The sequence below is a fragment of the Penicillium nucicola genome, assembly GCF_028828085.1.
Source record: "Penicillium nucicola strain IBT 29836 chromosome Unknown utg000008l, whole genome shotgun sequence".
In the NCBI taxonomy this organism is placed as follows: domain Eukaryota; kingdom Fungi; phylum Ascomycota; class Eurotiomycetes; order Eurotiales; family Aspergillaceae; genus Penicillium; species Penicillium nucicola.
The window spans coordinates 972,619-995,816 of record NW_026643132.1 but is presented as its reverse complement, the minus strand read 5'-3'; the positions used below and the strand labels follow the sequence as shown (position 1 = coordinate 995,816).

Genomic DNA, 23,198 nt, shown 5'->3' with positions numbered 1-23,198 from the left:
CCAATATGAAAATAACGCCCGAGAAACATGCAATTGTAAGAAGATGCTCTCCGTGGCGCATTCTGCAAAACAAGTCCATATGTTGATTGTCCTTAGTCGGGCAGTCCAGGGAGTACTCGGATATCATTGGTGACAAACTGACCCAAGATCCCCTAGACAAAAGTACGACCGAAAAATCAACACATCGGACGAGATACCAGATTCTTTGCAAATGTTTTCCATAGTTGCAACCCGGATAGATCGCAGAGCCTGAGGCGAGAATCGGTAAAATGTATGCCCGCATTAGAGAACCACTTATATATTTGAGCATAGTTCAATCTGTGATATCACCAGTCGGTTTGTACAAGATAGTCGTGACATACTACAAGACGTTGGTTAGATCATATCGCGTGCAATAGGTAAAAATTTGACTTACTTTCCGCTTATATCTCGTTGTGACACTAGTAGCAAGAACACCATTCTTGATACTGCTTGTCGCAAGGTGGTTTAAGACAGTGTGATTAGGATAATTGAGAACACTGCTATCGTCTTTCATGGGAGTTGTGCCGTTGAGAATTGATTTGCCCAAGAACAGAGGCAGACTAGGTGGGGTAGCTGTGTCTCCAATTACATTGGCAGCTTGCACATAGGCTGGGTCTTCCTCCTCTTTGTCGAGATCGGCAAGGAATTGAGGAATGGCACTACCAAAGTCACCTGGGGGTACTTCTTCATCTTCAGAATCATCTTTCGGCTCGCAGTTGTCTTCGGGTCCTTTTGACTGGTCTTGCTTGGACGAATCTGGTACAGTTTGAGGGGGGTGGGCCCCCGGCTGGATGCCAGAGTCCCTGTCATGAGCGTCATCTGCGCTGATTTCAATGTAATTGACCAAATGGTTAGTGAAATCCACAGCAGTTGGAAGACTATCCGCGGCGCGCATTTCTCCATCAACAATGAACTTCAGGTGGTGCGTGCCAGGTCGGAGGTTCAACGTAGTAGACATAACGGACGGGTTATTTTCACTATATCACGTCAGCCATGCTCTTGGTGCAATTTTAACTTGAATGCTCGACCGACCTTCTGTGTAAACGGAACTTCTTCTCCCAGTTAACGAAAGTTCCCGTAACGTAGACCTTCTGAGCAGGAGCAGTCCATTCTATGACGACTGGGACAGCCTTGCCCACTCCGCTGATAGTGTAGGGCTGGAGCTCATCAATCAACTCCTCCTCTTCAATTGTAGTATTGCCTAGGGCCGTGGTATTCTTTTCCAGTTGATCGTCTAGAAGCTGGTCTGTGGGGAGCGACTGGATATGCGAGTCCTCTGGGCCCATTGGCGATCCGGGGGTAGTATTAGCATCACCAATTGGCAATGGCAACCGCGGCGGACGTTGCAAATGTGCTGATGCGCTATAGTATGAGTTGAGGGGCGGGGCAGATGGTGCCACAGGGTCGCGCCCCGGAGCCTGGCGCGCGCTCGGAACTTGTACCGGGTTGGAGTGGTCCCGGGATGGGATGTCCTTGCTCTGAGAAGGCTCCGGTCTCGGTGCATCGTGTCTCGCCGGTCTTTCTATTTCCTTGGGAGAGCTTTCGGGTACGTTTCGAGACTGGAGACGCTGTTGGACGGAACCCTGGTATGTTGCCGAGTGGCCGGCGGCAGTCTCCTTAGTGGCCGAGGGGTCAGCCACCGTGGCCTTACTGTTAGAGATCGCATTGAGAGAAGTTCTCCGGGCGACTTTTCTTTCTCCTGAGTGGTGGCTAGAATGAGCCGGCGGCGCGTCGCCGACCGGGCCTTTGGAAGGGTTGTTGCCCATCGAAGGCGGGGAAAGGTATCAACTGGACAATCGGTTGCGGAGACTCGAGAGCGGGATTTGGTGGAATCACAACGGAAGCACAAAATAGCACACTTCCGATGCCAACGCACGAGAGGTATTGGGCGGTGGAGAACGTAAGTTGGACGATGCACTCCCTCTGTACAGAGTCACAGGTCGATGCGGACGATGACGCCGGACATCCAATTTGGAAATTAGGGCTTAGGGCTTGTCAACTCGACGCGGCGCGTGATACTTCGATATCAAAACAGTTTGTAGCAGATCAGGTCTCAACGGCAAACATCCATAATTTTACATAGCCATGGGCTGGATCTCAATTCCAGCGGCTGTTGTGTCGTTCATTTGGAGCGTTACCATTCAATTACTGTCCTATTTGCTGTCACCCCTTGTCTTCCTCCTATCGCCGGTGATCTACCTCGGACGGCTTGCTCTATACATAACTCTGCTCCCTTTGCGTATCTTGATCAAATTAGAGGTATGCTGAGGAATATAATTTCGATCTCTCGTAGTGCCCTCTGCTTTTCAAGCCACTAACCTTTTACAGGCATTCATCTACTTCCTGACAGGGGCCGTTCTTATCGGGGCAACTATAGGCATGTTCCTGTATTTTACCGGAACTGGTCTGTCGCATGCTCTGCAGATTGAGGGCTTGGATGAGCCGCGCCGACGCCCCGTGAAACGCGAGGCTATAGATGCCGCACCGCAAGGCTCACCCTTCGACTATCTGGATGTGAAGATAGAAGATTACAGACACCCACCCTCAACGATATTGGAGGAGGAAGAAACCAGTTATGATTCTGAATGATGTAGGCAGAATTTGATTGAATCCCAGGGTATGATGTTCTAATGTGATATCCTTGAGGCTGCCATTGCATATTTAGTACAAGTTTGACACTTTTTTGTGCCTAATGATGTCTGTTGTTTTACATCAATTACATGAAAAGTCCAAGAGTGGGTATGTTTAACGTAACACTGAAGTACATGCAGAATGATTTAGTGACTGATGCAAGACTTGGCAGCTTCAAGTCTTGAAGTATCTCAATCTTTATAGTGCAACATTCTTCAACAGCCCGGCCGGGCTAGCTCAATCGGTAGAGCGTAAGACTCTTAATCTTAAGGCTGCGGGTTCGACCCCCGCGTTCGGCTATTCCTAAAACACCGTCCTCGAGTGAGCGTTTCTTTTTTTGTGTTTTTTTAGGTGGATCAAAAAATTCTGATGGGACCTCGTAATTCCGCATTGGGACATGGTTGCGCCCTGACCAATCATAATGCTGTCTGTGACCCCACTTGGGCCGAATATCCAGATGTATACCGCAACAGCTGGGAATCAGTGTGATACCCGGTTTACTTTTTTAGGCAGTGGATTGTCATTTGATGGGCTTTTCGACTAATTATGCTGGTGTAGATAAATAAGCGATCAAACCAATGATTTTTGAGTATGTGTTCTGGGGCATGTTGTAGGAAATATATATAATCGCTTTTCCAGTCTGAAGCTTTTTTATATCTCTTCAACCATTCATTTCTCAATTTCTTCTCTCCAAACCACCGAATCCGCATTTCACTCAATTTAAAAAATGGTTCGAATCCGCGAGTTCGCCGTGGAGCGTGTAAGTAGACCACAAAGCCCCCGATATACTCTCAAACTAAAGGTTACGTCAAAAAGTGGATGGATCTCTACGAAAACGACGCAAAGCACAACCTCGCCGAAACATGCTGTGCCTCAATCTCCCTAAGTGATCTACTCTCCTTTTCGAGCAAGAAGGATCTGGTAGACTATAGCCAGAAGCAGGTCTATGGCGCGATCCGGGGCTCAGAGGCACTGAGAACCAACATCGCAAATCTATATTCCCAATCTGTCTCTGCAGATGGTGTTCTTGTGACGAACGGCGCTATCCAAGCGAACTTCCTGGCGCTCTATACGAATGTCGGCCCTGGGGATCATGTCATTTGCCAGTATCCGACGTATCAGCAGTTATACTCTGTGCCCGAGTCTTTTGGTGCAGAGGTCAGTCTGTGGAAGTCGAATGAGGAGAACGAATGGGCATTGGACTTGAAGGAGTTGAAGGCTTTGATTCGGCCAAGTACGAAGGTGATTGTTTTGAAGTATGTGGTATTCTGCTTGATATTGATACTGAGTTTCTAACTTGTCTTGTAGCAACCCCCAGAACCCCACTGGAGCTGTCCTTCGCCGCGAAGAGTTGCAAGCAATTGTTGATGTTGCACGTGAGCATGACATCCTCATTCATTCTGATGAGGTGTATCGACCTCTTTTCCATTCTCTCAAGGGCGAGGAGATTCCACCGTCTATCCTAAAGTTCGGATATGACAAGGTGATTTCTACCGGTTCCATGTCGAAGGCATTCAGCTTGGCTGGTATCAGACTAGGCTGGATTGCGTCCCCAAATCCCGAAATCGTTGAAGCGTGTGCATCTGCCCGTGATTATACGCTTATATCAGTTGGCCAGATTGATGATGGTGTAGCTGCACATGCCTTGTCTAGTCCGTGTGTGGAGAATTTGCTGCAGCGCAACTTTCAACTAGCCAGGCAAAATCTTGATATACTCGAGACGTTTGTGACTGAATTCAACTGGGCTGTGAAATGGACCAGACCTCAGGCCGGAACAACTGCGTTTATCAAATTTGTTGACAGGAAAGGACAAGCTATCGATGATGTTGTCTTTTGTCAAAAGTTGCTAGAGAAAACTGGCGTGATGCTGGTACCGGGAAGCCAGTGTTTTGGAGATGGTGCTGACTTCCGTGGCTTCGTCCGAGTGGGCTATGTTCCTGAACATGAGGTGATGGTCGATGGCCTGCAAGAATTGAGGAAGTTTATGCGTGAGGAGTATGAGAAATTGCTATTGCTGCAGTGAGGCATTTGGCTTCCTAGAATAGAACCAATTCCAATCCTTGTGTTGCAAAATAGCTATCCCAGGATAGTAAAGACTTCGATGCCCAGTATTTGCCCAATAGTTCCCGCGCTCTTGTAAAATTGCCCATGCCCAGGTTTTGCATATCGCCCATTCGCCTGTGAATAAAGTCTCGCTCTTTGGTATCATTGGTCTCACAGCCAGCGCTGAACATTGGCCAAAGAATGAGGATATTGGCAGACGATGATGGTGAAATTCGTTCAATGGCATGAACAATATTTTTGATATCTGATTTGACAATATGATGAGTGGCTGTAAACATTTGAACTCTTCGGTGAAGATGAAGCAAAGCAGAGTATACAAAGGCTAGGTGTGTGCTTTGTAATTCGACATGATCACCAATATTGGTATCGCGACAATCAACAAGAGAAAGTATATCATTCTCCAATGAGCGGGACTCTTCCATCAAGTCGCGCAACTCAAGCCCACTTTGACTTTGTCTCTGCACCAGATGAGACAGTTTTGCAAGCAGAGGGGCCAGTTTCAAGGAATAACCACAAATTTCATCGGCATACACACTGTCAGGAAGAGGAATTCTGTTCAACATCCCATCGTAAGGACTCAGAACATCACCAAAACTTAGTCCAGATAGCCCAGCGAGAACATCCATTGTAGTGAACCACTTCACCAAACACTGGATATAGGGATCGGCAATGCGCAAGGTGCCTTGGCTATCCAAAAACCCAGCTAATAGTCGCATAACACCGCCAAGATGAGTACGCCATGTCTGCATATTTCCATTGCAGACATCATTAGTGCAAAGTGCCATTGCAGTCGTCACTGTCTCTGCTGTCAATGTTGCATTCGACTGGCAGAGAGCACATCGCAAACTAGAAATCGACAGATTCGTAAATTTCAGGCATGAGACCAAAGAATCTGGCCCTGTGTCTTTAACAAGTCGGCTGTGATGACTACAAGCAGAAGCCAATAAAGCATAGAGGAGATGAGGTGTTTCCAAAGAGCTTGCAATGATCCTCTGAAGAAATAGCCCCGGGGCTGCAGGGAACAGCCGTGGGGCAGTCTCGGTACTGAAAACGTGCATGAAAAATTGAGATTCTTTCGATGAAAGAAATGGGGACAAGTTGATTGTCGGCTGATGCGCTAGAGGGTTAAGACTCTGGTTCACAGCGAAGTCGACTGGATCATTCGCATGATGCCGTGCCCGAAATGGCATTGTTCGAACTGGTCCATGGGCAATAAGGTTCAGATCATATTTGCACTCTTTCGGAAATCGAGTGCAGCGAGAACATATTGGTCTTTTTAAGTCGCACTATAGATCGATGTCGATGTTAGTGGGATTCATGTAGAGAGCGACGAGGTTCTTACTTTTACTTTCTTTCTTTTACACTCTGCACAGCCATCCCGTCTTCTTTGGGCCCAGCCAATTTTACTAACTCGATGAGTCGGCATCAATAATTCATGACAAGAGGAAGAAATTGTTGAAGTGAAGAGAATCGGGAGTGACACATTTGCCCCCGTTTGAGTCAAGTATCCGATTCACCCAATCACATCTCTTCATATACACCCCACATCTATCCAAGTCTATTGAAGAACCTCTCTCTGCGCGACTCAGTAAGTGCGGTTGTACGCCATACTAAATATCTGGGAAAAGAACTGGACCACATAGAAGCATTTAAAGTTATCCCGTAAGTCTTATAAACCTTGCAGGTGCTTATTGACAAAATAAGATCTAAAATATTTGCCTTGTGAAACCATGATAAACCCAGAAGTTAGCTAATAAGTAGAGCAGCTTCAAATGGGAAAGAATTTTATTCCTATATATGAACCGCCTGTTACTCTTTTGCGTCCAGAAAACCTCAGCAAGTTCGTTCCATGCGGTAGATGGTATCTATCAAAAAAAAGGGAGTGAAATAGACATGATTCTTTTCCGCAAACTCCACAGTACCGAGACTAAGTGTTAAATACCAGTGGATCTTCTCCACGCATCGCACGCCAGTAATTAGTTGACTCGAACAACCCATCACAGCCTTCAACAACCCACCTCCACTTCCTCAAGAACGTCTCACTAACCTCCCACCCCGCCGGCTGCCACGGCCTCCTCCAAACAATGAGACCAGTCTGATCATTTGAAACCTCATAGAAATCAACCAGGTCATTACAAAGAGCACCTTCATCAAAATCATCGTAGTGCCGCAGTAAATTATCTCTCATCTGCGGAATCGGAAACAGGTCAATCCACGGATGATGGGAGACTTCTCGCTGCAATTGGGTGGGTTGAAGATCGACCGGACATAATTGGACCCGGGACTCATCAAGCGCATCGGGTCTGCACCACGGGGAGATGGAATCTTCCTCGAGCCAGTCCATAGTAAAATTTATCGTGGTGGTATTTTCCACCAGCGCTCGGAAGACATTGAATTGGATCAGGGTTAGGAGTTGATCGGTTCTTGGAGAGCATTGTATGAAGGCCTGATGGGCGGATACTTCGTACTCAGCCATGAGTTGGCGAATCTCTATTTGGCTCATTGCATGAAGGGATTTGGGCTTGGTTTTGGTTTTGGTTTTGTCATTGGAGCAGGCCTTCTCGGATGGTTGAATGTCATCTTGCAGTATCTTTTCCCTAACTCCCGCATATGTGAGGCCCTGCTCACTCATCTCATGTTGTTCCGCTGTGGTCAAGGGGAGCCCCTCTGATGGACCCAACGTGCCGATCGTGGCGCATGTGTCTGATTCTGAAGAGTCTGGGCCTGGCTTCGCACGCCTTCGTCTCCCTAGACCCTCAGCTAGAGATCAGCCTGATATATGATGCGATGAATGGAGATTACGCACGGTAGAGCCTCTGGTTCAAGCGATTTTGCAATTTCCGCCGATGTGCCGAGTCAGCTAGACCAGTCCAATCCTCATCTAGAGTACGTATTTCAAGTGGCTGGGGCGTATACTCCGCAGTCCTTGAGATGCCCGAGCGCAGTGAATTACTATCAGCCATATTCATAGAGGCTTGGAGATGTTGATAGACGGATAAAAATCATGTCGTTGCTGACTGTCCAATTGAAGCTCGACGGAGTTAAGGTACTCTGCTTATCGGGGAATACTTTTTTCCACTGGCCGAGAAACTTGGGCCGGCTAAACCTTTCCGCAACCAAAAAACCACCAACGATTGGTCGGAGTACTATCAGAATCTATATCAAGCATATCTCACATTCTTTACTCGTACTAATTTCGTAGGAGGGATTTCCGTAGGATGACGGAAAAAGGTCAGATCTCAGGCTACTTGTATGATCTCTACGCTGCCAGTATTCGGAAACAGTATAACCGCGTCGATGCATCTGTGCTGATAAGCGACGGAGAAGGGCACTGTACGTACCGCTGCGTGCACCTTCACCAACTCGGATTATTAATTACGTAGTAAACCTTGGAAATCGTCGAGCTCATTTGGAAATCGAATTTTCGATTTGAAGGTGAGATTTGCAAACAAGGATGTGAGTAGACCTCAGTATCTATGTTGATGGGCTAGGCTTGATCGGCTTCGGACGCTCGACCCACTCAAAGGGGCCGCATGGCTTGGTCAACCACACATCCTCAGGGCCTGCAGCTCCTCTCGGGTGGGAAAGGTCAAACAATGTGCCACTCAAAAAGCTGTGAGGGAACCCATGATCGAACTCGTACCCAGTCTCAATCTCCTCAATCTCATCATTCGACAGCGAAACTCCCAGGCCGGGAATACTTCCCTTGAGATGGTCCACAGTCCGACCGCCAACAATGGGGAAGACATAGGGCGCCTTATGACAGATATAAGCCATCGCGATATTCAACAGTGTCACACCTCCACCTTTCTTGTCGGCGATCTTCTCCAGGATAGCAGCGACTTGCTTATCTCGCGCGCATACGGGGATGAATTTGCGGCCATGGTTCGCCTTCTCGCGGGCCTTGTAGCCTTCGGCCGTCTGGAAATTGCCCGCGTTCAACGTTGCGTATGGGGCCAACCCCATGCCTTCGTCGGCGCACATGGGAATGATGTCTCGCTCATGGTCTCGCCTGGCGGCATTCCACTTTCCTTGATAGACTGAGAATTGTCGCAGTCCGTGCTGGCGGGCGTACGCGTTTGCCTTCGTCACGACCCAAGCAGGTGTATCTGAAATGCCGAGGTAAAGTACCTTCCCTGACACGACCAGGTGGTTGAGGCTCTGCATCAGTTCCGGGATTGAAGTTGTGTAGTCCCACCAGTGCACGTAAAACAGATCGATGTAAGTTGTCTGGAGCTTGCGGAGAGACTCGTCCACCGAGTGGCTCATGGACTTGGTTCCGGTGCCGACGAAGTTGGCCTGGATCTTGTCTTTACAATGGAGCATATATCCGGATGTGTACTTGGTGGCTATCACGAGCTCCTCGCGGTTCTGGCGGGAGGCGATCCATTCGCCTAGCCAGACCTCAGACTGGCCGTCTTGGTAGGCATTTGCTGTGTCGAAGAAATTGCCACCATTTTGATAGAAGAAGTCCATCATTGCAAATGCCTCTTCTTTGCTGCATTCACCGTATTTCTCGGGATGCGTTCCGCCGAATGTCATGGTGCCCATACACATTGGCGAAACTCGCACTGAGGCAGAGGGAGCCAGCTGGCGGTAGCGACCTAGCAAGCTCTTCAGATCACTATGCATTATGGGTGATTGAAATTGAAATTGTAATGTGTCAATTTTGGAGATTGGCTTGAAGATTGGCTTGTAGGGAAGCTCGAGGATTGTATCACCAACTTTATATGTGATTTTGAATTAGACGTCAAACTGAATCCAACTCTGAATATTTAAAGTGTCATCATCTCCTAACTCCGATCTCCTCCAGTGGAGCCGATCCAGCCGTTTAAAAGTGGGTCTCCTGTAAACTGCTTATCATACGTCATAGGCTATGCCCCTTTGGGTCATGGTAATCCACTGAAGGTTTTCTGTTCACTACATGTACAGTAACGTTAGTAGCCACATGCTTCTTTTTGGGGAAAATGAAAAGGAGGATTTCTACACGGTTCTAGATGATTCGTCAGAGATTGCTTTTTGACTGGAAAATGATATGTTCCTCTTGTCTAAGGTTATCTAGAGCCAGGGGATTTTTCGAGCCGATCTACTGAATTGGCGAAGCTGGCTGCACCCAATCGAAATTGCCCATCAGTTTCGTCAACCAAACATCCCCAGGGCCATCGGGAGCACGCGAAGTGCCACCGTCGAAAAGACTGCCGCTGAGGAACGTATGAGGGAATCCATGATCAAATCTATAAGCAGCCTCGATCTGTGCCACCTCCTCAACGGTCAGGGACAATTCCAATGCCGCAATGTTTCCTCGGAGATGCTCAACCTTCCTTCCACCAACAATTGGGAAGACATAAGGAGCTTTGTGGCGGACGTAAGCAAGGGCGACACTGGTAAGGTCGGTCTTCTTGGACTGTGCAATTGTTTCCAAGGCCTTTGAAACACGTTTTTCATCATCTGAGGGAGCCCGTCCCTTGCGTCCGGGATTCTGCTGCTCCCGCTCCTTATACCCTGCCTCCGTGTGGAATCGGCCCTGGCCCAGGGTTCCCCAGGGAATCACGCCCATGTTTTCATCGCGGCACATTGGAAGAATCTCTCGCTCGAAGTCCCGGATAGAAGCGTTCCAAAGACCTTGATACACGGAGAACTGCCGGAGACCGTGATCGCGGGCGTATTGATTGGCCTTAGCCACCACCCAGGCGGGGCTGTCAGAAATTCCGAGATATATGACCTTGCCGGCAACGACCAAATCATTGAGGCTGTGCATCAATTCCGGAATTGAAACACTGTAGTCCCACCAATGGAGATAGAAAATGTCGACGTAGGTCGTCTGCAACTTCTGCAAAGAGAGGTCTAAGGACACACGCATGGACTTGGCGCCGTTGCCGCCATAGTTCGATTGAAGTTTGCCGCTCTCATGGTTTTTGTAGCTGCTAGAGAACTTGGTAGCGAGGACGAGTTCGTCACGGTTTTTCCTCTGAGCCATCCATTCTCCAATCAATTCTTCGGATTCCTCGTTCTGATAGTTGTTGGCGGTGTCGATAAAGTTGCCACCTTGGCTAACGAAATAATCGAGAATCTCAAATACGGTCTCCTTTGGGCACTCTCCAAGTCTTTCCTTCCACGCGTCACCAAAGTTCATAGCACCGAGGCAAAGTGGAGAAATGCGCACTGAAGCGGATGGAGCCAACTGGCGATGGCGGTCAAGGGGCGAACGAGCGGGAGGGTGAGCCGGGAGTGACATGATAGGCGATTGGTTGATGAGACTATACGTCGATAAAAAATAAATGAAGGCCACAGGAGGCAGTGGCTTCTTTATATCTTTCAAACCCTTGAGTCAATTGAAAATCCCTCATTATGAGTTATGAGCTAACTAATACACATGCCGAATCTGCTAAACTCCAGCCCAGGTCCGATTGCTGGAACCATTATGATAACGGCAGCATGGCTCCACACATTATGACGTATAATAAGCAGGATGCAGAAACTCTGCGGCAGTTTCGTTTCTACAGCAGGCATGCAACGGATCTCCATAGTGAATATTTTTCATGGTGCCTACATTTAAGACCGCTTTACTTAAATTTCGTAGTTTACCTCTATCTCCATTTAATAGATACGGGAAAGCAAAAGTCAATCATTGTTGACGTTGTATAGTAGGCAAGTACATCATTCCTTTAGGACTTTTTCTACTCCAGACTTTCATTTGCGGATGAATAACATTGAAGCGTACATTTCTTGGCACTCGGTAGTTTGAACATAGGGCTTTGAATTGTCACAGAAGAAGACAGAATAGGAAGAAAGATCTTACTTGAACATTGGTCATTCCAATGTTGCGATTGTTATAATGCCAGCGCAGCTGAGTCATGGCTGAGAGCTTCTCACGATGTATTCAATACACACCTTTGATACCAACATGAATCAATTAATTCTTTTCCCGTTGGGATCATGGCAGTGGCGTGACAGGTACGATTACAACGTCGGAGATTGACTCAAAATCCACTTGTGCATCGCTTTCAAAGTGACTATTGTTGATCAACAAATTAACGTGATCATTGGGAACAGCAAAAGTTTGAAATAGAGTGATTTGATCACCATACATGTCTATCTCTCGAAATCTGGAATAAAACACTACCTATATGGTAATCCTCCCGTTGGATGTTTTCGATCTGCTAAAGACCCATGATATATGGGTCCCTTTTTAGGTTGACATATTGCGTGTCATACGCTTTTCAGCCTCAGAAGTCCATTTGCTTTCAGACTCTTGCAAACCGCGCTTCGTATCGAGACAATTTTTGAGTTCTTCCTACCCCTGAAGGTCTTGCGACAATTGCGCTATATGCTCGTAGCCAATTCCGCAACATCCACCAACAATAGTAGCTCCACTTGCGACCCATTTCTGAGCCAACACCGAGTATGACTTGACATCCAAGTCATTCCGTGTCACCGATATTTTTTCATTCGCAGCCGGGGCGTTTGAGCTTGGTTCGAACGTATTTGCATAGACACCGAGTGAAATGCTGCGGTCTTGCTGCGAGATGACGCTTTTCGCACCACGAATAGCTAAATCCATGAACTCAGGCCGGCTACAATTGAATAACAGACTCTCTGCTGAGGAGCTGCACACCCAACGAGCTGCTTCTTCCACAGTTTCACCCGAACGGAGAAGGGCTGTAGGCGTCGTTCCCTTTGAATTTGTCGACACTTCCTCGTCCTTGATCGTGAAAGCAATCCAGAGCGGTTTGCCCGTTCCCATAACCGCTTTCTCCACAGCCTTAGCCTCTGCAATGGAACTTAATGTTTCGCCCAACCAGATGTCAACGTGCGGCAAAAGACCTCGCACCAGGATCTCGAGATATTTGTCCACTGTTTCCGCATCAAATAGATCCGGTCTGTAACTTCCAAACACAGGCGGGAGAGAGCCCGCAACCGACACTTTTCTATCACTTCTGGTCTGTTCCTGATTTGCAGCACTCTTGGCCAGGCGCCCGGCAAGCCCCGCCAGCTCTTCGCCATCCCTTTGGAACCGCTCGACGCCAATATGGAACGGAACCAACGCATAAGAATTCGTGGTCAGGACATCGGCGCCAGCGGCAGCAAAATCACTGTGAACCTGCTCTACAAGATGCGGGGTTTCAATCAGCGCAAGTGCAGACCATTCGGGCTGGCGGAAGGGTGCCTGTAGCCGCATCAACTCTCGCGACATACCGCCATCCAGTATGATAGGATGTGGTAGGGTTTGAGGTGTGGTCTTCTCGAGATTACCATGTCCAGTTGTACTTTGAGGCTCGGCACCATGGTTCTGCGGATGGTCAGGTCAAGTATAAGACTGGGTAGCTTGAGCAACAGTACCTCGCTGTCTTCGCACATAGCCTCGTTCTGTCCAGCCATATCTTCCGCCAGATTGCCGGCCATATGAACGGACATGATTATAGCTGGGGAGAGTTGGTGAAATTTGCCAAAAATTGCGCAATTTAAACATTAACTTGCAAGTGGACCAACCGGGAACCTTTTCTAACCGAACATAGTTTAGCGCGACTGAAGCCGCTGGGAAAGCGTGAATGTCCAACCGGTAATTTGTTATAGAATTATGTTATACTCCTAAACTTGCGGTTCTAGTTAAATCTGAACATGCGCAATTCTATTTCATGGGAATGTTGCTTACAGAGATCATAAAAACTTGGATTATGGCATAGCTTGAGAAAAGCGGGCCTATGGGGACTGGACTATAGGATAAACCCCCAGAAGAATGAACTTGGCGTGTTGATTCTTAACGCTCACTGATTAATTAGTGCCTTCTCTCCTGGTAAGGGAGATTTATGATTGTCAGCTAGAGAATTAGGTATTTTACTAGTTGACCGGTACATTGCGGTGCAGTCAGTCTCTTTCATATTTCTATATTTAAGATTGGTTCCCGTAGACAGGGCATATCCATGGAATACCGCCGTCCTTTATTAGGCAAAGTGAGGCCGTTAAATTTGTTTGCCGTTACGTTTGTTGAATTCACTGTAGTTCCATGGTTCAACCGATTTTAAGACCTTTTTTGACACCGGACGTTCGAATCATTCCTGTGTCCCTATAGATAGGGCACATCGATAGATTACCGCCGTCCCTGATTGGGTAAAGCGAGGCCGTTGAGTTTCTTGAACCTACTGTAGTTGCATGATTTGAACGATTTTAATATAATTTTTTAGCACCTGACGTTCGACTTCGCACCACTTATCCCTATCACTGTCGTCGTTGTTTCAAATCTGCTATACCGCGATCAGTCTATCTGAGACATAAGCTTGTTTTCACTTGGACTTTCTCGATCTTCGAAAGCTGAACATCTCCAAAATGTCGTCTCTCCTTGATATTTTCTGGCAAGTGATATCTCGATCGTTGGGAAGATATGATCCACCGTCTGCGACTCCCAATATGAATACGCTCGCCAGTCTGCCGGTCGAGCTACTATTATCAATAACCGACTTTCTTCCTACAGATGATTGGATTTGTATATCACTCTGCAGTCACCGAATCTTCGCTATATATCACCGAATCTTCGCTATATATCACCGACTCTTCGCTATATATCACCGTCGATACGCTCGACCGTCAGGAGAGATGAAACTGCCTGTTTTACGCCGACTAGAACGGGATCTACCGAAATATTTCGTCTGCCATATTTGCTTCATCCTTCATGAGTATGATGGCACTGAATGTTTTGGACTATGTGGTCCATTAATAAACAAAAGCTGTCCTCTCCGGTGCTACAAAGTATGGAAGCGGCAGTTCAATAAATTACGATTCCACGCAGAAATGCGATACCCGGTCTTTATATACCGCAAATTACTTTTCATACATCTTCAGCTTACTATGTGAAGGTTCTATCTGGGAGACCAGTTTGGAATTAGCACTGAAGCGCTATCTTATACCCAAGTCCGGATTTACCCCAAAGGATCAGAGTACCCTGACATCGTCTCTCCCTTTTCGACCGACGCACAGATTTGTCCAGAAACGCCGGGGCTTTGTTTAAGAATGCAGCATATAGTATATGTTCACGGTAGCAGACCGGAACTACTACTATGTGGAAAAGAATATGACAGAAAGCCTCCATGGACTATATACATGTGCCCGCACGTCGGTTATGAGGATAAAGCCGAAATACTGAATCCAACAGTGTTCGCCTATCTCGAGGGAAAGAAATATTCCTACTCCACATATACTTGTGACAGATGCAATACAGATTCCCGCACTGAAGTCTGTGAAGATGGTTCTCATCTCGCCCTAGTCCTTACAACGTGGATTGATCTTGGCCCTGGTTTAACGCCCGATGACCCTCGATGGAAAATCCACAGTATCAGATATTGGGATTCGATACTTGATCCAGATGGTACAGCTAGCCCAAGGGTCTCTTTTGAATGTGTCGCCTCTGTCGTTAGAAGCATTGCTGTCAAGAAATATTTCCTACCTCAACGACCAGCAATATAGGAAATTTATGCGTCCACTTTTTGAACATTACGACTGCGAAGGCCTTTGGTACTTACCAACATGTGCTCAGGATCTGTTGCCGGAGCCTGAATTCTGGAGTCTGCTTCATTCGCTCTTGTCTACTTCCACTCCAAGGCTCCTTTCCGCAGAGGATTCTCGGACACATCAGCGTTAGGATTAGCTTATTTTCAATATCATGTTTGACCTCACATTTTACCTCATATTTACTTCATATTTTAACCCATGTTTCATCTAATAGATGCATCAAACTTTTGGCATTTAAATGAATCAGAACAATTATTAAATATTGCCTAACAACCACAAAGAAATTGATTTTTGCCAGGGGTGTAGGGTCAATACGCACCTGAGCCCTTTAGATACGCAAGTGGCCTGGTAGTCGTGCTATCTCAAAAATAATTGCGTCAAGATTGCTTCTCCCAGTTCCCCAGTTCCCCATTTCCTGAAGATAAATATTATTCCTTTGGATGCGCCTAGCGCGCAGTTACATAAGGAAGTACATGCACATGTACAGCACAAAGCAGCCCCTCCCTGTAAGCCCCTGTAAGCCCCTGTCAAATCTCGCCTCACCTTGAAACTGCACTAATTGGGTATTGATACATGCCCAGATATGCCACTTATGATCAGCCAAGGTTTCTGCCTATTGGTCTGATCTATGTTCAAAATCGGACTTGGTTGTTCCCCGCGCTTGACAACTTCCATACTTAAGCCCAAGGTCTCCTCCTCAACCCAGATGCTTGTGATAACTCTCCCAAAAGTCTCGCTCATTCTGCTTATCTGTCAATATGCCTTCTGATTCGGAAAACCCTGCTAGGTATGTATTCCCACATTGGGGGTGTCGATAGAGTGTTAAAAGCTGACTTACTCCACTTTTTGAATAGGTCGATCTTCACTAAGAAGCCGATGCTAATAAAGGTCGGCAAAGATAGTCGGAATTACTATGCTCACGAAGGCGTTCTGGATGCCTGTCCCGCATTTGACATCGAGTTTGAGTTTATACTTGACTGGACTGCTTTTGATGAACAAACTGTGGAATGTGTCTTGAGTTTTCTTTATACTGGAGATTACCCGGTGAATCTTCCCGCTTTGGAGAAAAGCCAGAAAACGGAAGACTTCGCCGAGGACACCGAAGATGAGCTTCTGGAAGAACCAGAGGATGCAGATGCAGCAACAGAGGAAGATGAACCAGAGGAAGCGGTAACGGTAGACGAAGAAGAGGCGAAAGAGGAGGAAGAGGAAGAACAAGAAGAGGAAGAAGAAAAAGAAGAGGAGCAATCCGTACAAGGTAAGTTCTTATCAAACACTCTATCTAATAATACGAGCAGAAGTCTGACACCAAAGTGTCGACGTAGAGCCACAGTCACCAGCAAGTGAGCTAGCAGCACCAGAAATAGACGCCATACACGAGCGAAGCTGCCAATCAGAGCCAACATCAGCCCCAACTATTTCCAATCCCCAGTCAGAAGTGGGAGACGATCTGATTTCTCGACCCCTAACACCTATCCGAGAATGTCCAGGGATAAGAATGCCCGACAATTTCACGCCAACAAAAAGACAAGAAGAGCCACAAGAAAACGAAGTAGCAGAAATCTACCTGCACGCAAAAGTCTACTCCTTCGCCTGTCATTACGATTTCACAAAGCTGCAAGAGTTTACTCTAAACCGCCTCGCTCAAATCCTTGATCGTCTTCAGCGAACACAGCTTACTTTGTTCCCGTACCTGGCTGATGCTATTCGATTGATCTATACTAGCACCGAAGCCGGTGATTCCGCGAGATACCTGCTTTCGCAGTTCGTTGCATTAGAATACCTCGCCCTGTCAGGCGAGGAGATGAACAAGCTTGTTGCAGAGGGAGGGGACTTTATGGTTGATGTTTCGGAGAAGCTTACACGAAAGATCGGCTCATTATCATTGGAGGAGAAGGTTGAAGAGCTCATCGCGAAGAATTTACAGTTGGAGTTCGCGGCTGCTGCTCGTCAGGAGGCTTTGAAAAGTTTGAAAGAGGAGGTGGAGGGCTGGGAGAGCTGGAATCGGCAGCTTGCTTTCGCGCAGCGGAGAAAGGACTGGGAGAGGTATCAGATTTTTACATATGAGATCTGAGATGTGAGACTCTGAGGGCGGGAGTTAAGATGTTTGAAATACGTCTTGGGCACTGGTGGTTGCAGTTAGGTTCATATTTACGGTAGTCAAATTGAATAGGATCAGAACTCGACATAACTTGAATAAATTGCTAAGAAGCCACCCTATAATTTCATACCACTGATAAATCAGTACAATTTCTAACGCTTTTTGAGGCTTATAGTCTACACCAAAATTTACCTCCAACATGGCATTAGAATCGGATGAACCATCCATACTCGTCTAGTGGCATGAGATATGGGGTAGTTTTCAGCAATTGTCTAACTTGATTTATAACAGTACCAAGTTATGATATTATTCCCGTATTATTTTCTCGTCTCAAGAAAGACCAGGATCAAGGCCTCCGAAATCGTACCACCCACAAAGATCATCAATAAAAGCCAAGGACGGTGACATGTCCAAGTTACTGCTCGATATCTCGAATTCCGATTCAACACTTGCCTGCCCTTCCCCACCAGATAGATCTGGCACACCAGTCGACCTGGTTCCACCACTGTCGCTCGAACTTCTAGACCCAAGCCCAAGTACATGATGAGCAATTGTTTGGATCTCTCGCAAATTTCTAGCAGTTCTTGGCCATATCTCTCCTAATGCTTTCAGACACCCAATAGTCATTCGAATCTGCTCTCTGGCAATTGCCAAATCCTTCCCTACCAGTCGAAAGGTACAAGCAGCAAGCAATGCCAGTGTTCCCTCGCTGATCATACAAGTCATGAATGGGGTATGGTGAAAGCGCAGAGCGGTTAATGCCAGAAGCCCGATCTGTGCCTCTGCGGACTGGAGGACTCGAATTGTATGCACGTTCGTGTGATCTGGTGTTGGACTATCGAGGGGCGGTTCGCGCGCACAGCTCGAAATCCCTTCTGCGCGGCTAAACTTCAGATCTGAAAACGGCCGGTGTAAACCAATCGTGGCGCTAAAGCAGGTCGTCAGCGGTGTTCTGTCGGCGCGTAGACGAACAATCGGGAAGAAGACTCACACGTGTATGAGGAGGTGTGCCTGGAACATCATCTCATCGATTTCTCCAGCTTTGCCCATTACTTGCTTTTGCGTCTTGGGCAGTAGGAGTAGCCACCCGTTCAGGGCCGAGTCTGCGGCTTGGATTGCCTGTATCGCATCGCTTTTGCTCGCGGCTTTTGGTACTGTGGAAATTGCTAAGGCCGTACATCGCACGGCACCGATCAAATATGCAAACGAGGAGAAGACGATATCATCCGGTGCAAATTCACGGCTGTCGAACTCGTCTAGAGTCTTAGGCTTTGGAATGTCCTTTGGTCAGTCAGTCAGTCATCATATCCTCAGTACCTCAGAGGCTTGTACATACCCCGGACTCGTATTCCGATTCTTCGCAGGGCAATTCGGCTGTAGAATCAATAGTAAAGGCCTTGAAATTCATAGTCCCTAAAGTCCCTGCATAATATGCATCCACAACATAGAGCATCCACCACGTCCGTCTCCAGCATTCCTGCATCACGGGATCATCGGCCCCGTGTTTCGATGCAAAGTCCTGCTCGAATAACTTACATTCAGTGGCTAGCCACATAGCAGAGTCCACTTGCAATTGCGCGTCGGCTCTGCGTTCATACCAAAATAGTGCTATGGAATATAGAAGTCGGCACTGGACCATCACAGGATCTGTTGGGGGTACTTGCGAGAAGCTGGCCTTTACGTGATGCTCTAGCTCAACGGACCATCCTCGTGCATCATAAATATGTCCAACAAGACGCATGACTGCGATGAGCGGTCGGAAGGCCAATGGTCTGCTTGGATCTTGATATACTCGCGTGAAGTGCTTCCGCGGCAGTAGAAAGGGGTGCAATTTGTGAAAGTTGTCATAGTAAGCACCAATCAACGAGTCATTTTGAACATCGTCGATATCAAGCTGAAGCTCCAGCGACGAAGGCACAGGACCTTGAAGCTGGCGGGAACTATCAGGAAGCTTCTCCCCGATCACTTCCTGACCAATCTGGCCATTCGCCGATTCCTGCGGACTTGACGAACACACGAGCCCTGTATTCTCTGTAGCAGCAAATTTCCTGCGCCGCTCTTCCAGAGCTACACGACCCAGCCCGCCCCGGCGCGATCGGGCATAGTGGCATTGTTGGTCAAGTTCGACGCAGCGGCTACAGCAGGGTTGTTTGCCATCGCATTTCACATGGCGCGATCGACAGGGCAAACACGCCAATGATGAGCGTGTTCCTCTGCTATACTGTGGGCTTGTAGAATTCATGGATGAGAATATCAGACAAACAGTTCGAGTTTCGACAGGAAGTGCGGGTATTCGGGAAGCCGGGAACCCGACCTCAATAGGCTATCTGCGCTCCACACTCTGTATATCGCCGGTTCTTGACGAACTTCGCCATTCGACTTTGTTGGAGAGTCCGAGTTCCGGTAAAGTCATCAGATCGCGCTTGAAACCCAAGTTTGATGACCTGCTTATGTTCGTGCTAGTATCGCTAGGCTATTAGTTCGTCTTTCTCTCTTGATAGCCTACAAGGCCAAATCGATCAAACTTCTTGTGAAGGTGTGTGTTTCGCTGAACGCAAAGAACCGTGTATGCAAGATGAAAATATCCGCTTCAGTAGTTTTTTCTTTCCAGTGCATAGTAAGAAATGTGTTCACTTGCCAATCTTTGGAATCACATATCCGCCTTTTCGGGTATTCGGGTATCAACCGTGAAAAGGGCAGAACGTTGCCCGGAAAAAATGGGCAATATTCGGGGATCCAAAACGATGGTGTGATCTAAAAGGATATAAAATTGTGTGCTGAATCTATATATAAAAGCGCATGCACAGGTCTTGCTCACCATCTCGCATCACTGATATCAATCTCACACTTCATCAATCAACGAAGCCGTCTAAGAAAATCCAAAGAAATGTCCCAAAACATAGTCATTATTGGTGCTGGCTTTGCCGGAGTATGGAGCGCACTCTCGGCCAAACGTCTGCTCAAGCTCGCAAACAAGGAGAACGAGATCGAAGTGACCGTCATCGCCCCTGAACCAACCTTGGTGATGCGTCCTCGACTCTATGAGCCCAAGGCTTCCAGCCTGATTCATCCTCTCAAGGAGCTTTTCGAAGAAGCCAGTATCAAGTTCATTCCTGGCATTGCCGATGCGATCCATACTGAAGATTACATCGTCAACGTCCGATCTGCTTCAGGTGTCGAAACGACCATCAACTACGATCGTCTCATCCTCGCCGCCGGAAGCTCTGTCAATCGCCCCCAAGGTATTCCAGGTCTTGAAAAATATGCCTTTGATATTGATTCTCTCGAAGGTGCCATCAAACTGGAAACCCACCTCGAGGGACTTGGTGCACTGCCCGCGAGCCCCGGCCGCGACACGGTAGTTGTGTGTGGCGCTGGTTTCACGGGCATTGAGATTGCAGCCGAGCTGCCTCGACGTCTTGGTCATGTTACCAATGCGCGCGTCATCCTCGTTGGAAATGCAGATGAGGTTGGCCCCGATTTTGGATCTGGTCCACGTCCAGCAATTGCATCAGCCTTGACAGATCTCGGCGTTGAATTCAAGCTGGGGTCTGCAGTTTCGGCTGTCGACTCAAACGGAGTAACTCTCGCGACTGGGGAGCACATCGAAACAAAGACAGCGATTTGGACCGCTGGAGTGAGAGCTACGCCGCTGACAGCACAAATCCCCGGCCGGAAGGATGCGATGGCGCGCCTTTTTGTTGACGAATATCTCCGTGTTTCGACTGCAAATGGTGTCTTTGCCACAGGTGATGCCGCCTGTGCGATTGCCGACGGTAAAAGCCAGTACGCTTTGATGAGCTGCCAGCACGCTCTCATGCTTGGCCGTGTGTCGGGTCACAATGCTGCTGCTGCGCTCCTGGGTCAGCCTCTCATGGAATATTCACAGGCTGCATACAATTGCTGCCTTGATCTTGGGTCCTGGGGTGCTCTTGTTGCTAGTGGTTGGGATAGGGAAACTATCAAGATTTCGGGAGATATAGCGAAGCGAGTGAAGTGCTATATCAACCAGAAGTTGATTTATCCTCCCGATAGTGTCCAAGAAGCTCTGAAATTGGCTGATCCTATTGGTCCTGATTCTGACCAGCTGTTTGAACAGCTAGTTCAAGTGGTTGGATAAGTTACGGGCTCAAAGCTTTGCGTGTTCCTTGAAGTCTATTTATTTACAACTCTGCGACTTGTTTCACATGCCGAACCGTAGCCTGTTGGGCTACATAGTGACTTTGGCTTTAATATGACAGAGAAAATAGATTAGCAATTTTGCAAATGTTTAAAGACGCTTCGTCTACTTCAAATTTCATGTCTTATCATAAAGTTTCCGATTTGACTCCCTGGAGTATGACTAGCTTGTCAATTGCGGAAAATTTGTCATGAGATATCGGAAGTAAAACAATGCTATTAACAATATAAATTTCATCTATTAACGTTAGTGTTGGGACGTTGCTTTTATCGGCAGCCTAAAATGTAAGGGTTCAACGCCGAGTCAGCTGACTTGACCGTAGCTACAACCGCATACCGAGAGATAACTTTCCCTCGAACTCTTATTGTTATGCTGTATATTACAGTTTATCTCTGTGTGGTGAATGATTGATCTCCAGTTCGATCCTGTGACATATTTATTTCCCCGCACCATTGGCTACCTCATGGAACAAAGTCAAGGAGCGAACACTAGTGCAGCCCCTCGAACTTGTGACCGGTGCTTTAGTCTCGTATGTATTACCACCTGAGCTCATGCATTGTGATCCCATATTTCACCGTATTGACACCTTAAAGAAGACTCAATGCGACATAGGAGACCCCTGCTCCAGATGCAGGCGCCTGGGCCTCACATGTACAATTAACAGACCCATTCGGCCGAGGGGCAGACCTAGGGGTCGAGCAAGAAAGAAAAATACAAAGACTGTATCCCGTCGTCATTCATCAGCGACAGATTCGTTGTTAGTTGCCATACAGAAATCGCTTGAACAAGCCCCCGACTACCATTTGGATCCCACGCAGGCGACAGAGCTGCTAAAATATATGCTTCTATCTGCCCGCAGTCTTGGGATTTACTCAATCTTGTCCCCAAACGAAAAGCCATCAAAGTCGACTCACAACGGATCTGAAGGCCGCGATACCAATGTGGATCCTATCGTCAGTGGTCTTCTCATCCCGGGTCTGACTCATGCTTTACTTGCAATTGCACTGGAGCTGCGACACCACAGCTTGCCACCCTCCGAAGTTGAGCATGCTCGTCTCAACAAAGACTCGCTCAGGACAAGTTCCCTTGCGCACATACCCAACCTCTCTTGGCAGTATCAACCACACATCTCCGACGCTATATCCCTTCTATTTCTCAGCTTTACATGGTGCTTTGATAAGAATCTAAGTGAAATTTCTTTACGCTGGAATTCTCTGGCCCGAGTCATTCTTACGGATGCTACTCGTAACCACACAACAGATGTGCCTGCGGTTCGATGGCTTGAGCAACAGTTTGTCTTCCTTTCTATCAAGAAAACCAACGAAGGGCAAATTGTGCAGTGAATGAAAACTAATTCTCACTTCGTTCACCCAGGACTTTCGAAGGAATTGCTCTACAAGAAAGGTCTGTTTGCTCAACGTTCTACTGGGCGTACCCCACAGTCATGCTTTACTTGCGTGAACCCATCTGACCACTGTGCAGAGTACTCTCCCTCCTGCACTTCGGATGTCCATTGAGAATAGATCAATCGACCTCTATTGATGTACCTCCAAGCTGCACATCGGCAGTGCCCTCGTATGACTGGAGTTCATCAGCTGATGGCAACGAATTACTAACAAGTACATTTCTGAAAATGTCCAACTATCTAGCTAGGTAAGTCAATATCTTATACTCCGTATGATGAAATCTAACTTTTAC

General features: G+C 47.4%; 12 protein-coding genes across 12 annotated transcripts; 5 read left to right on the top strand and 7 right to left on the bottom strand.

The window, feature by feature from the left end:
- Nucleotides 1-313: 313 nt before the first annotated feature.
- Nucleotides 314-1,787, bottom strand: N7511_007858 (putative Snf1 kinase complex beta-subunit Gal83; the record flags this gene model as incomplete). Its single annotated transcript, XM_057130235.1, has 3 exons — nucleotides 314-361; nucleotides 416-998; nucleotides 1,054-1,787. The coding sequence occupies 3 exons, from the start codon at nucleotides 1,785-1,787 to the stop codon at nucleotides 314-316; spliced, it is 1,365 nt and encodes a 454-aa protein (XP_056982018.1).
- A 319-nt stretch (nucleotides 1,788-2,106) lies between these two features.
- Nucleotides 2,107-2,610, top strand: N7511_007857 (uncharacterized protein; the record flags this gene model as incomplete). The annotated part of the gene is made up of 2 exons (XM_057130234.1): nucleotides 2,107-2,280; nucleotides 2,350-2,610. 2 exons carry the CDS (start codon nucleotides 2,107-2,109, stop codon nucleotides 2,608-2,610), a joined length of 435 nt encoding a protein of 144 aa, XP_056982017.1.
- Nucleotides 2,611-3,379: 769 nt separating this feature from the next.
- On the top strand, nucleotides 3,380-4,675 carry N7511_007856 (putative aminotransferase; the record flags this gene model as incomplete). Its single annotated transcript, XM_057130233.1, has 3 exons — nucleotides 3,380-3,412; nucleotides 3,469-3,908; nucleotides 3,961-4,675. The coding sequence occupies 3 exons, from the start codon at nucleotides 3,380-3,382 to the stop codon at nucleotides 4,673-4,675; spliced, it is 1,188 nt and encodes a 395-aa protein (XP_056982016.1).
- A 13-nt stretch (nucleotides 4,676-4,688) lies between these two features.
- On the bottom strand, nucleotides 4,689-5,501 carry N7511_007855 (transcription factor domain-containing protein; the record flags this gene model as incomplete). Its single annotated transcript, XM_057130232.1, has 1 exon — nucleotides 4,689-5,501. One exon carries the CDS (start codon nucleotides 5,499-5,501, stop codon nucleotides 4,689-4,691), a length of 813 nt encoding a protein of 270 aa, XP_056982015.1.
- A 1,142-nt stretch (nucleotides 5,502-6,643) lies between these two features.
- On the bottom strand, nucleotides 6,644-7,679 carry N7511_007854 (DUF3425 domain-containing protein; the record flags this gene model as incomplete). Its single annotated transcript, XM_057130231.1, has 2 exons — nucleotides 6,644-7,464; nucleotides 7,523-7,679. The coding sequence occupies 2 exons, from the start codon at nucleotides 7,677-7,679 to the stop codon at nucleotides 6,644-6,646; spliced, it is 978 nt and encodes a 325-aa protein (XP_056982014.1).
- A 511-nt stretch (nucleotides 7,680-8,190) lies between these two features.
- Nucleotides 8,191-9,348, bottom strand: N7511_007853 (uncharacterized protein; the record flags this gene model as incomplete). Its single annotated transcript, XM_057130230.1, has 1 exon — nucleotides 8,191-9,348. One exon carries the CDS (start codon nucleotides 9,346-9,348, stop codon nucleotides 8,191-8,193), a length of 1,158 nt encoding a protein of 385 aa, XP_056982013.1.
- A 454-nt stretch (nucleotides 9,349-9,802) lies between these two features.
- N7511_007852 (aldo/keto reductase) lies at nucleotides 9,803-10,951 on the bottom strand (the record flags this gene model as incomplete). The annotated part of the gene is made up of 1 exon (XM_057130229.1): nucleotides 9,803-10,951. One exon carries the CDS (start codon nucleotides 10,949-10,951, stop codon nucleotides 9,803-9,805), a length of 1,149 nt encoding a protein of 382 aa, XP_056982012.1.
- Nucleotides 10,952-12,010: 1,059 nt separating this feature from the next.
- Nucleotides 12,011-13,131, bottom strand: N7511_007851 (homocysteine S-methyltransferase family protein; the record flags this gene model as incomplete). The annotated part of the gene is made up of 2 exons (XM_057130228.1): nucleotides 12,011-13,006; nucleotides 13,057-13,131. 2 exons carry the CDS (start codon nucleotides 13,129-13,131, stop codon nucleotides 12,011-12,013), a joined length of 1,071 nt encoding a protein of 356 aa, XP_056982011.1.
- A 2,846-nt stretch (nucleotides 13,132-15,977) lies between these two features.
- N7511_007850 (uncharacterized protein) lies at nucleotides 15,978-17,293 on the top strand (the record flags this gene model as incomplete). The annotated part of the gene is made up of 3 exons (XM_057130227.1): nucleotides 15,978-16,006; nucleotides 16,074-16,477; nucleotides 16,545-17,293. 3 exons carry the CDS (start codon nucleotides 15,978-15,980, stop codon nucleotides 17,291-17,293), a joined length of 1,182 nt encoding a protein of 393 aa, XP_056982010.1.
- Nucleotides 17,294-17,650: 357 nt separating this feature from the next.
- On the bottom strand, nucleotides 17,651-19,695 carry N7511_007849 (uncharacterized protein; the record flags this gene model as incomplete). Its single annotated transcript, XM_057130226.1, has 4 exons — nucleotides 17,651-18,248; nucleotides 18,312-18,601; nucleotides 18,657-19,455; nucleotides 19,688-19,695. 4 exons carry the CDS (start codon nucleotides 19,693-19,695, stop codon nucleotides 17,651-17,653), a joined length of 1,695 nt encoding a protein of 564 aa, XP_056982009.1.
- Nucleotides 19,696-20,207: 512 nt separating this feature from the next.
- On the top strand, nucleotides 20,208-21,440 carry N7511_007848 (NAD(P)/FAD-dependent oxidoreductase; the record flags this gene model as incomplete). The annotated part of the gene is made up of 1 exon (XM_057130225.1): nucleotides 20,208-21,440. The coding sequence occupies one exon, from the start codon at nucleotides 20,208-20,210 to the stop codon at nucleotides 21,438-21,440; it is 1,233 nt and encodes a 410-aa protein (XP_056982008.1).
- An 899-nt stretch (nucleotides 21,441-22,339) lies between these two features.
- On the top strand, nucleotides 22,340-22,843 carry N7511_007847 (uncharacterized protein; the record flags this gene model as incomplete). The annotated part of the gene is made up of 1 exon (XM_057130224.1): nucleotides 22,340-22,843. The coding sequence occupies one exon, from the start codon at nucleotides 22,340-22,342 to the stop codon at nucleotides 22,841-22,843; it is 504 nt and encodes a 167-aa protein (XP_056982007.1).
- Between the last annotated feature and the right edge of the window lie 355 nt (nucleotides 22,844-23,198).